At 60.3% G+C, this 10,583-nt stretch overlaps 1 protein-coding gene across 8 annotated transcripts; it reads right to left on the bottom strand.

Annotated features, from left to right (window-relative positions):
• Positions 1 to 85: 85 nt before the first annotated feature.
• PLCD4 (phospholipase C delta 4) lies at positions 86 to 10,581 on the bottom strand. 8 transcript variants are annotated; one of them, XM_054069799.1, is made up of 16 exons: positions 10,432 to 10,552; positions 7,145 to 7,197; positions 6,644 to 6,802; positions 5,856 to 6,084; positions 5,507 to 5,636; positions 4,873 to 5,104; positions 4,294 to 4,495; positions 3,847 to 3,991; positions 3,285 to 3,437; positions 2,808 to 2,948; positions 2,308 to 2,464; positions 1,842 to 1,958; positions 1,403 to 1,581; positions 1,095 to 1,230; positions 851 to 1,000; positions 86 to 723 (listed from the first exon to the last, which is right to left on the bottom strand). In XM_054069799.1, exons 2-16 carry the CDS (start codon positions 7,167 to 7,169, stop codon positions 617 to 619), a joined length of 2,262 nt encoding a protein of 753 aa, XP_053925774.1. In that variant the 5' UTR covers positions 7,170 to 7,197; positions 10,432 to 10,552; the 3' UTR covers positions 86 to 616. The 8 variants fall into 8 exon arrangements, with proteins under 8 accessions (XP_053925774.1, XP_053925772.1, XP_053925775.1 ...); XM_054069797.1 differs by lacking the exon at positions 10,432 to 10,552 and adding an exon at positions 9,794 to 9,892; XM_054069800.1 differs by lacking the exon at positions 10,432 to 10,552 and adding an exon at positions 9,794 to 9,892 and having other exon boundaries at positions 4,873 to 5,032.
• Positions 10,582 to 10,583: the final 2 nt, after the last annotated feature.

Genomic DNA, 10,583 nt, shown 5'->3' with positions numbered 1-10,583 from the left:
TGTCCACAGGGAAGAAATGTAGGCACAAGCTCAGCTCCCTGTCTGCCCCCAGCACCACTGCATCCAGACCCCAGCCTGCCTGTCACCAAACAATTTATTAGGTTGCTTGCAGAGAAAGGACAGGGCAAGGGTAACTGGCACCGGCCAGGAGAGCCCTGGGGGCTGTGGGGGCCAGGGACTGCAATGGGGCTCTGCAGGGTCAGGGGACAGTGAGGACCAATTCCTCTCCCAGCTCTGCCCAGCCCTGAGGTTTGCTGGGCTCCAGCCTTGCTCCCAGGCTGGGGGGGGACCAGCCCCTGTGGCAGAGCCAGGGTGCTGTGCACCATCTCTCCTCCTTGGAACTGAGCCGTGCCTGTGGGCCAGGGCAGGGCATGGGGGACCACACCAGTGCAGACCCCACACTCATGCCTGGGAGGCAGCCTCCCCAACCTGGAAAGTGGATGTTGGTGCCTTTTCCCAGGCTCCAGAGGCCACTGTAAATGGGGGCACAACAGCGACAACGACACAGGGATGACACAAACGGCTCAACAAGAGGGCAATGCGGTTGGCTCCGTGGCCTTGGCTGCTCAGGGCCAGCTCAATGGCTTTGCTCTGGGTCCTGCTCCACCCTGTGGGCTCAGTCTTGCTTAGGGCCTGGTGGCTCAGTGATGTGGATGTGGACGAAGAGTGAAGACGGTGGGATGCTGGTGCCATCCTTGGAGAGGAGATGGATGTGGCGATAGCCTGCAGGGGAACAGTGAGGCTCTGGCTGACTGCTGTGCCCCTGCCTCCTGCTCCAGCACCCAGCTGAGCCCCTGACACCCCTGCGGGGCAGCCCTGGTGCCCCCTCACTGGGCAGCCAGCTGCTCACCAGGTTTGATGTTGGCAAAAGCTAGGGTGAACTGACCGACGAAGTCATTCCTGGAGGTCTTGTCATAATCCTCTACCACAAAGCGGACGAGAGCCAGCTCGGGCGTGTGGAGCTGGAACTGGAGCGTCTCATCCCAACGAGGGTTAAACCCTGGGAAGGCAGAGTGGCCACTGGGAGGATGAGGGAGGACAGGGATGGGGCTGCCCAGGTGTCTTGGGGTCTCTGGTACTACTGTGGGGCTCACCATTGTTCTCTATGTACTTGGTCTCCTGGCGCGCCTGGTCTATGGGGACCCCATGGATCTCCACGCGCACCAGCGGGTCGATGACAGCTCCCTCCTTGCTGTTGGCTACTTTGGGCAGCTGCTGCCCGCTAATCACCTGTGGGAAGAGACAGACCCTGTGAGCTGGGGAGCAGCTGGGAGGCTGCTCAGCTCTGGCACACTGCCCAGGTGAACTCTGAGGGAGCCAGGATGGTGTCTCTACCCATCTGGCACTGACAGAGTCTCAGGACACTATCACAGCTACCTAGGTTCTCTCCTTGACCCCGTACCTGGATTGTCAGGGTGATGGGGCCAGGGCTCTCCCAGCTGCTGGGGTCACTGGGGTCGAAGAGCGTCTCTTCATCCCTCATGAAGGGTGGTTTGAGCACATAGCCACAGCGGCCATTCTGGCTGAAGAGCCCATCACACAGGTCCATCTCGGTGCCAGCTGTCTGGAAGTTCAGGGCCACTGGGGGAAGGCAGCAGGGAAAGGGTTCAGGGCAACTTGGAGGCATTGCGCCCTTCTCAGCCTGTCCCCATGCAGGGCCTCAGAGGGTGACAAGGCACCAATGTCCAGATACCCCCAAGCTCCCCAAAGCAGGGCAAGAGCCTGCAGCCAGCCTGCATCAGCTGCGGTTGTAGCTGGCACCAACACAGGCACTGATGGTGCCGCTTGGGACAGGACACAGGGCATCTCCTCAGCCTGCAGCCCTGATGTCCTGGCCATACCGATCTGGCACCCCACGTTCCACATCTCCTGCGGGTTGTAGTTGGAGGAGTCGGTCCGCATCCCACTGGGGTAGATGCGTGTCAGCTGCCAGGCGTTGTGGCGGACAAACTCATTCCCTACAATGGAGAGTGAGAGCCACTCATAGGGGTCACCCTCTGGTCTGCATAGCACCCGCAATGTGTGCTGCCCATCATCCATCCATCCAACATCCATCCATCCACCTACTCACACATCCACCTATCCATCCATCCTCATCCCCCTCCCCTCCCAGGAAGCCAGGTGTCCTGCCTTGCTTTCTAAACCAATAATCCCTATTCATCCACCAGGGCCCAAATCCAGGGTACAGCTCCACTGGACCTTCTTTCTCCTGGGCAGGGAGGGAACCCTGGTGTCCAGATGCTCTAGCCCACATCTGAGGAAGACCCCTGGCCCAGTCCCCTGGTGGTGCTAGCCCCTCTGCCTCACCTGCATCCCGGATGAGCTTCCTGGCCTTGGCTTCAGCAAAGGAGGAGATCTCGGAGGGCCGAGAATGTCTGCGGGCCTCCTGGAAGCCCCGGAAGGACACACTCTTGCAGTAGATGACGCAGTCTGACAATGACTGTGCCAGGCTCTCCTTGTCCTTCTGCAAGGCAAGGCTGTGTTGGGTCCCTCCTGATGGTGGCACCATCTCTCAACACTCATCAAGGACTGGGGCTGTAGAGCCCGGAGCAGCTGGTGGGTGCTGGGGATGGCAGCATTCCCACCATGGGCATCGTTCCTGCCAGGAACAGAGAAGGCAGGGCCTCCCCAGCATGGTGCTACCACAGGGACACTCTGCAAAGCAGGGGCTGGCACGGTTAGCGACAGAAAGGGCTGACCCTCCTGCCTGGTGATGTCCCTGTAATCTCTGCCTCTCCCCTCAGCACTGGGATGTCACCGTGGCCCATAGCTGTGTCCCATGACTGTCCCCAGCCTGGGCCATCCACCTTTGCCCTCCGTTTCTCTTCCTCCGTCTCTGCCCCATTGTCATCATCAGATACATCAGGTGCCTCATCTCCTGGCCCATCCAGTGTGTCTTCCAGCCGCCCGATCTTCTTCCCCTTCAGCAGGATCTTGTGCTTCAGCTCCTGCAGGGTTGGGGATAGAGAGGGTGTCTATCTCCTCCATGGGATTTGCTGTCCCCCGGGATCCCTCACTGCTGGGAGCCAGCACCACCAGCTCCCTTCAGCACCTGACAGCGGGCAGGGTAGGAGTGCACTGCCATGCCCTCTGGCTCTGCAGGGCACGGGGAGACAACCCTGGGGACAGCTGTGTGACCCCTAGGAACATGAGGACACAGCATCCCCCAAAAGCTCCAGCAGAGCAGGATGATGCTGGGTCTTTTCTCTGGACAGCAGAGCCACCTCCTTACCCTATGCTCAGGCAGAACAATGATGCTCAGCATGGCTGCGCTCTGTCCCTACCTCTGGGGATGGGAGCTGGATGGGGATGCGTCCATTGGTGGTGGTGGTGAGGAGCTTTTCCCCTAGAATGGTCTTGAGCTGCTGGGCCAGGACTTCCTGCTGCTCCAAGCTGCAGTGGTTCTCCAGGGACAGGATCACCGGGTAGTCTGAGGTCTGGAAAGCAATGTGCACAGATGGAGATCTGCCTTGGAGGGGTTGAGGAGCTCTCACAAGGGCTCTGTCCAGGCACAGTGGGTGCCAGGAAGGAGCCCATCATGCCCACTTGTGTTCCCCTGAGACCTTCACACTTCTCCAGCATCCCCCAGGCCTCATCTCACCCCTGCATGAGCCCCCACCCCCTGGTATGGCAAGGTGTAGGGGTCAGTCCCCCCAGTGCTGTCCCTGGGAAAGGGACACAGACACCCTCCTCACCCATGATGGGGTCAGACCTGCTGCAGCACCAGGCGAGTGACCCCCAGCACCGCTCCCCCCTCATCACTGCCCCAAATTGCAGCCACATGTGTCCCACTCCACCCGTCAAGGGCCACTCATGACACCCAGTGCCCAGGGCCGGGTGGCCTACCTTGAAGGCATACTTCCCCAGGGTGCTTACAACCTCCCGAAAGGGGATCTTGGAGGTGAAGGTGTGACCGTGGTACACCATGGGCTCTCCATTCGGCCCATCCCAGCAATCCACCTCCAGGCACCGGCAGCCCCGTTTCAGAGCCCTGCGGGTGGGCAGTCACACCTGGGACCCAGCCAGGGCCCCACACCCTGCCCTCCCCTCTGGCTCTGGGTGTCAGCCCTGTGAGGGACACGGGGGAGAGCCACCAAGCATGGGCATGCTGCTGCATGCAGGGCAGGAAGAGCTGGGCTCAGCATCTCCAAACCTGACCCCCTCACTTGGCACCACATGGCTTGGCCAAAGGGGTGCTGGACCATGCAGGAGGCGAAGGAGCTCCTGGGTTTGCCTCATGGAGCTGCCCAGGACACAGCACTGGGGGCATCTGGGAGGGAGCAGCTCCTTTACCTGATGTAGCCCTCGATGCTGCTCTGGCCCCGGATCTGGTCCTCTATCAGGTAGGTGTTGTGGGAGGAAGAGATGAAGTAGTGGCAGAGAGGCTGGCTCATGTCCTGCCACAGTTCCCGGTGCTGAGGGTTGAAGATGGAGCCGTCCGGGGAGCAGAGGTACATGAGGAACCCATCGGCACTCAGCACATGGCGAGCCCGGGCTGCAGGTGGAGAGGGAGCAACAGCTGGGGACTCAGAGGGGACAGGATGAGGGCTAATGAGGCTGCTGGTGGCTTCAGTCAGCCCCAGCCTGGTGGAAACAGCTGCTGCCAGAGGTGGGGGCACAGGGAGAAATGCCCCAGGGCAGTAACCTTGGGAAGGTGGGCAGTGGACCCCCAAAGCCAGAGCTTACACCTCATGGCTGGTCAACCTTCTACACCAAAATGGTCCAGGAAAAGACCAAAAAAAGGGAACCACACCCCGGTATCACCATGGGGAGCCCTTCCTCTGTGCCCATCTGCAACAGGATGGGGCAGGGAGTGCACCCACCATGGGACTGTGGGTCCACACCCAGGGAGCACAGCTGACTGGCTCTCACCTGTCTCAGACGGCTCATACTTGTCTATGAGCTCCATGGCCAGCTGCTCTGTACCCTGATCCTCCAACTGCTCCTGTCGCAGGAAATCCACCAGCTCCAGCAGTGTCAGCTTCTTCCCATCCTCTGAGAAGTCCTGGAAGAGGCTCAGCACCTCCTCACGCTGCGTGAGGGCCTTGTAGAAGAGCACGAACTCCTCCCCTTCCAGAGTCCCTGACTCTGACTTGTCAGCATCCTGCAAGGGCGCTCACTCAGCATGTAGCTGGGGCAAAACAGGGCGTCCTGACTGCTCTGTGGGGCCATGGGGGGATTTACCCTCCCCCAGCAGAAAGCCCAGTGACTCCACATCAGCAGCAGTGGTAGGCATCGATCAGTGCATGGATGCGTGGATGGATGGATGGATGGATGGATGGATTGGCTGATGGGAGCCTTGTTGGATGGATGGATGGATGGATGGATGGATGGATGGCAGATAAATGAACAAATGGATGTTTGGCTGGGTAAACAGGTAGTTGGGTGAACAAACAAATGGATGGATGAGTGGGTGGGTGGACAGAAGACAGTGATGACATCCTTCTGCAGGGAGATGGTGTTCAGTTTATTCCAGCCCCACCAGGCCCTCAGGTGTGGTGCTTACCTGGAAGAGCTGAAGGGCATGATCCTCATTCATGTCCACATTCATCATCTTGAGGAGACGCTGCACCTCCTTGAAGTTCATGCGCCCATCTTTATTCTTGTCACCTTTCTGGAACCAGTCACGAATCCACGTGCAAGAAACCACGGCAGATGTTAAGGGAAAGGACCTTGGCTAAGAGAGACAGAGCTGGGGAGCATCAGAAGGCCTCTTTTCCTTTTTCTGTGCACTATCCCTGCTCTGGTGCAGATGAGACCCAGAAGAGCTAAGTACACACTGGAGCAAGCCTGAGGGATGCCAAGAGATGAGGGGAGGACTGGGTGCCGAGGGCAGAGTGGTGCAGGAAGGATATTGATCTATCTTCTCCTTCTGGTCCATGCTGGTGGCCACCTCGATGAGCTGGTGCAGGCCCTGGACCCAGCACTGTGCCTCTTCTGCTGAGCCAGCAATGAGGTCCAGATTGCCCCGGCGACCATAGAAGACAATTGTGAAGCAGCGCTCAGGTGGAAACTCCTCTGCGACGCTCTGCAGCACCTCTGACTGGTGCCCTTCCCGCACCGTCTCCACATCACTGATAGAGACTGGAGCAGAGGGAGAGGAGGCCTGTCTGTGGGGGACAAGGACCACAGGGCAGGGGGCACTGCCCACAGACAACTGTCTTTCCAGACACTCCTTCTTCCATTTATCCACCCACCCACCCACTCACCTACCCATAGAGCCACTTATCTATCTATCTATCTATCTATCTATCTATCTATCTATCTATCTACCTATCCAGCCATCCCACCCACCCTATAAGCTACTCATCCATCCATCCATCCATTCACCCACCCACCCAGTTAACTACCTGCACCTCTGTTAGTCTGCCCACTGCTCCACTGCCACGCCAGAGCTTCCACTTGTATCAATCAGCTGCAATGTCTAACTCAGCCCTTGAGACCCAGTGATCCTGCTGGGGGCAGGATATTTCATGGAGAGGTGTGGGTGAGAAGAGCCTCACCCTACACACACAGAGCCTCTCTTGAATGCCCCAGTACTCTTTGCAAACATGGCTCCAAGAATTTCCATAAAAATTCACATCCCTGTTCACTCTGAACCCTACTGATGTTCTCATGGCCAACACAAGGAGCCAGTACTCACAAGCAGACTCAATTTTGCCTGTCCTCTTAGACTGGTACCAGATGGTCATGCAGTCATCCTGCAGCTTGAAGTAACGCTGCTTCTTCCAGTTCTTGGACTTGACTTTGCGCATCAGCGTCCCTTGCTGCATCTGCTCCAGCTCCTCTGTGAGCTGGATGCCTGGGGCAGCATGGGATGCATCACTGAGGGTAGAGGTATCTGGGCACTGCGCCCTGGTGCCCTGCTCCCTTCCTTGCTCTGGGACCCCATGCAATGCCTTAATTTGGGATAGAGAAGGGATGGACCCCAAACGACCTCCCTTTGCTACAAGATGGCCAGAAGGTAATTCCCCATCGACCCTTCCCACCCGCTCTTGGCACTGCCAAGCCCAAATCCCAACAGCTGCAGAGGGGCAGGGATACTGCTGAGGGTGGCAAGGTGAGTTCAATCCACAGGCCAGATTTGCCTTAGCATAAATCCGGATGGCCCTGCCCTCTGCCTCCCATCTGCCAGGGCACTCACGGGCGTTGCACAGCAGCGATGCCATGGCTCTGCCTCCTCCACGCTGGTGGCCGCTGGGGAGGGAAGAGAGAGGGCAGCTGTGGGGAGTGAGGCCTGATCCCCCCGTGCCCGAGTGGCAGCGGCTGGGCTCCGGCCATGCCCACGCGTATGCGTGTGTCCTTGCCCCTGGGCAAGCGCACCTGCGCCTGTCTTCTGCTGGGTCATTGCTTTCCCTCAGTGTCGAGTTCACCCGGCCAAGTGCATGAAATATTAATTTGTGCTACCGGGAAGACGGAGCTCGAAAGGTGTCCGAGGAAAACAGAAAGACTTGTAAGTGTGGCTGCCCCACAGCCTGCCAGGTACTAGAGCCCTGGGGCTGCCGGTCACCACTGCCAGGGGAGGGAAAAAATGCCTTAGGGGCCCCTGGGAGAGCCAAGCACGAGCCCCCACCATCTGGGCACTGGCCTCCAGCCAGCGAATTTGGAAGTAAGGGAGAGCATTACTTGCTGTAAGAGCAAGGAAGGGGCCAAAGCAATGACCCTCAGCTCCCCTAACCCCTTCTCCCTGGGGAATGTCAGTTCTCCAGCATTGCAAGTGCACCGGGAGCTGCACTGGGAGCGCACTGCGACGAGTGGCACTATAAATACTACTGGAGTGACAATAAGGCTTTGATTAGGCTGTTGAGGCTTTAATTAGACTGATAAATCGCTGGATGTGCCTATCACCTGGGTGCTGGAGCTGGGCACTCAAGGAGCGGGTACTGCAGCTGGTGGGCTGGGATTTGGGTGCAGGAGGGGACCCGAGGGTCCCTGGAAACGAAGGGCTCTGTGCCAGGGTGCAGGGGTAGCAGCAGTGCCCCAGGCCCCTGACTCAGCACACGCACTGGTGTGCAGGGCTGGGAATAGCCGGTGCCGTCAGCGTGGAGGCAGCTGCGGAGCCAGGCTGCCAGACCCTCACAGGCTCAGGGGCCCCGACAGCGGCCGTTCCGTGCTCCATGTGGAAGATCCCAGCACAGCGCTGGCTGGGGCCAGGGCCCTGCTCCTGGGGGACACAGCAGGCATGGAGCTATCAGTAGGTGTTTGGCTGTCCCCGGGGCAAGTGGGGACCACCAGTGCACACTCTTGGGGACCTCAGGTATTGCTGGAGACATGAAGAGTCTGGGGTTCCATCCCAGCTCTGTCCCAGCAGTGTCCAGTGCCAGAGCTGCGTGTTCCCAGCACCAGCCCTTCTTGCAGACCACAAGGACTTGTTGCAGCACCCGCACTCCCCTGCATCTGATGTGCTGAGGGACACCGCAGCACCTGCACAGGGCTTAGGGTGTGCCTGCACCCACAAATGGAAGGGTGGCACCACCACTCCTCTCAGGCCCTGCAGAGTGGGTGCTCTGATGCCCACTGGCTTGCACAGACCCAGGAGTGCCCCACACCCTCCCCCCACACGCTCTCAGCCCCTTGCATCCCATGAGCTGCAGGGAACCATCGGGAGGCAACCCCAGCCACCCATCCGCCTGCACCGTCCAGCCTCCTGGCAGCACCCAGCCCGGCGTATCTGCTTTGCAGGGTTGCAGCTCCAGGTGCCCACTTGCCCCACGCCCATTGCACTGCAGCAGGTGACGGGGTGGACATGAGGTTGATTCGGGGAAGCCAGCACGGAGGGAGAGGCACCGAGGCTGCAGGGGTGGGAGAGAGATGCTGGCCTGGCACAGGGATGGGCTGTCTACTCTGCACCTGGCCATCCGTGTGGGCAACGAAGTGATGTGCAAGGGAGCTGCTTGCAGCCTCCAGGCCAATAACCACGCTGAGATTGTGGAGCTAAAGTGAGCTCCCACAGTGCCAGCCCTTACAGGCTCTCAGCACAGTGCAAGCATGCCCAGTCCTGCCCCAGCCATGGAGCTGTGCCTTTCCCACACCAGCAGCCCAGAGGAGATGATCCCTTCCAGCACAGGGAATATCCCACGAGGGACACAGCTGTTCTGCTCTCACCAGCGTGTGAGCGATGCCCCAAACCCAGTGCAGCCCAGTCCAACAGAGACCCCCTCTCCCCTGTCTGAGTTGCACTGTTGAGGGGAGCAGAACAGGAGGCAGGAGCTGGAAAGACCAAACATAAGGGATTCCCACAGGGCTGCTGCCTCCTGCTAGGGGCAGCCCCAGCTCCCCCCAGCACACGCTGAGCCACCGCAGCTTCTCTCCTGGAGGGGACAGTCCAGCAGATCTGGAGGGCCGGCGGGTGTGAGCGCTCCCCAGCTGCTCCAGGGCGAAGTGCCCCGGCAAAATTCATTGTCCCCGTGGGGGTGGCCGTGCCAAAGCAGGGAGGGATGCCCACCCCGCCGGACACCCCCATCCCCCTGCTGCCCCGGTGCACACGCAGGGTCCCCCTGCCCCACGCAGCCTTCCCCCGTGCCCCAGGACGCACCACAGTGCCCGGGGACAGAGCGTGACCCAGGCAGGGGGACCATGCGGCAGCTGACGGGGTCAGAGGGGTCTCGGGGGGGTCAGACAAGGGAGTCTGGGATGTAGCAGCCCAGCCCGGGGGGTGTGGGGCTCTGGGGGACAAGTAACACCTTAGAGCAAACAAACCCGCCGGCATCTCTGCTCCCACCCCACCCGTGTGACGGCGCTGCCCGAGCCCGGGGGGCTCAGCCCGCGGAGGACCCTGCTCCCAGCCCCGTACCCGCTGTCCGGTGCGCGCTCTCAGCTCCGCTCGCCGCCTGCGGCCGGGGCTGCCCGCCCCTCGGTAGCGGCACCGGGTGAGCCCGGCCCGGCCCCCGCCCCCGGGACGCCCCCGGCCCCCGCAGCCGCCTCCTCTCAAGGTCAACTCAGATTAAGGTCACTCCGCTCCCGAGGGAGGAAAGCGGTGCTGAGCCCCTCATTCCCATTCTCCGGCACAGGCTGTCCCTCCCCAGCCCCGCCTGAGCTCCCCCTCGACAGGGCTGGCACAGAGGGTCCCCGGGATGTCCCTGTCCGCCCTCCCAGGACACGGTGGTCCACGGGCATTCTCGGGGCCAGGAGCGTCCAGGTGGGAAGAGATGCAGGACCCAAAAAACAGGACGTGGGTCGAGCACCCTGGAGCAAAACCCGCATGGGGATGCGAGTTGGGGTATCCTTGAAGCTGGCTGAGTTTGGCACAAGGACCAAACTTCAGGTGGGTGATGCTCTAACAGACCTCAGCGAGTGTGCCAAGAGCTTCCAACCATGCTGCAGGAAGGCAGTGAGTGCTCTCACGTTCGGAGCCTGCCGGGGAGAGTGCTCGCTGCCTTCCTGCGAAGCTGGATGGAGCAGCACCACATCCCCAAATTCCCTCTGCGTTACCTGCTCCAGCAGCGAATGAGGTGTTGCAGGGATGCAGGCAGCTCCCAGCAGGAAAATGCCACACGCTCTCCCCAGCTCACATCCCCGAAGCTGGCACAGCCCAACTTCCTCCTGCCTACAGTAAATCCCGCGCTTGCAGCTTGCCCTCCCCC

This window comes from Cuculus canorus, chromosome 6, assembly GCF_017976375.1.
Source record: "Cuculus canorus isolate bCucCan1 chromosome 6, bCucCan1.pri, whole genome shotgun sequence".
Lineage (NCBI taxonomy): Eukaryota > Metazoa > Chordata > Aves > Cuculiformes > Cuculidae > Cuculus > Cuculus canorus.
The sequence above is the reverse complement of the archived record's forward strand: the minus strand, read 5'-3'. Positions and strand labels throughout refer to the sequence as shown.

Coding starts and splice junctions, on each gene's coding strand:
- PLCD4 (XM_054069799.1), bottom strand. CDS start 7,169: ATGGCATCGCTGCTGTGCAACGCCC. Junction 3,438..3,846: donor TGGGGAAGTATGCCTTCAAG/GTAGGCCACCCG, acceptor ATTGCTTTCCAG/ACCTCAGACTACCCGGTGAT. Junction 1,001..1,094: donor CAAGTACATAGAGAACAATG/GTGAGCCCCACA, acceptor CTGCCTTCCCAG/GGTTTAACCCTCGTTGGGAT.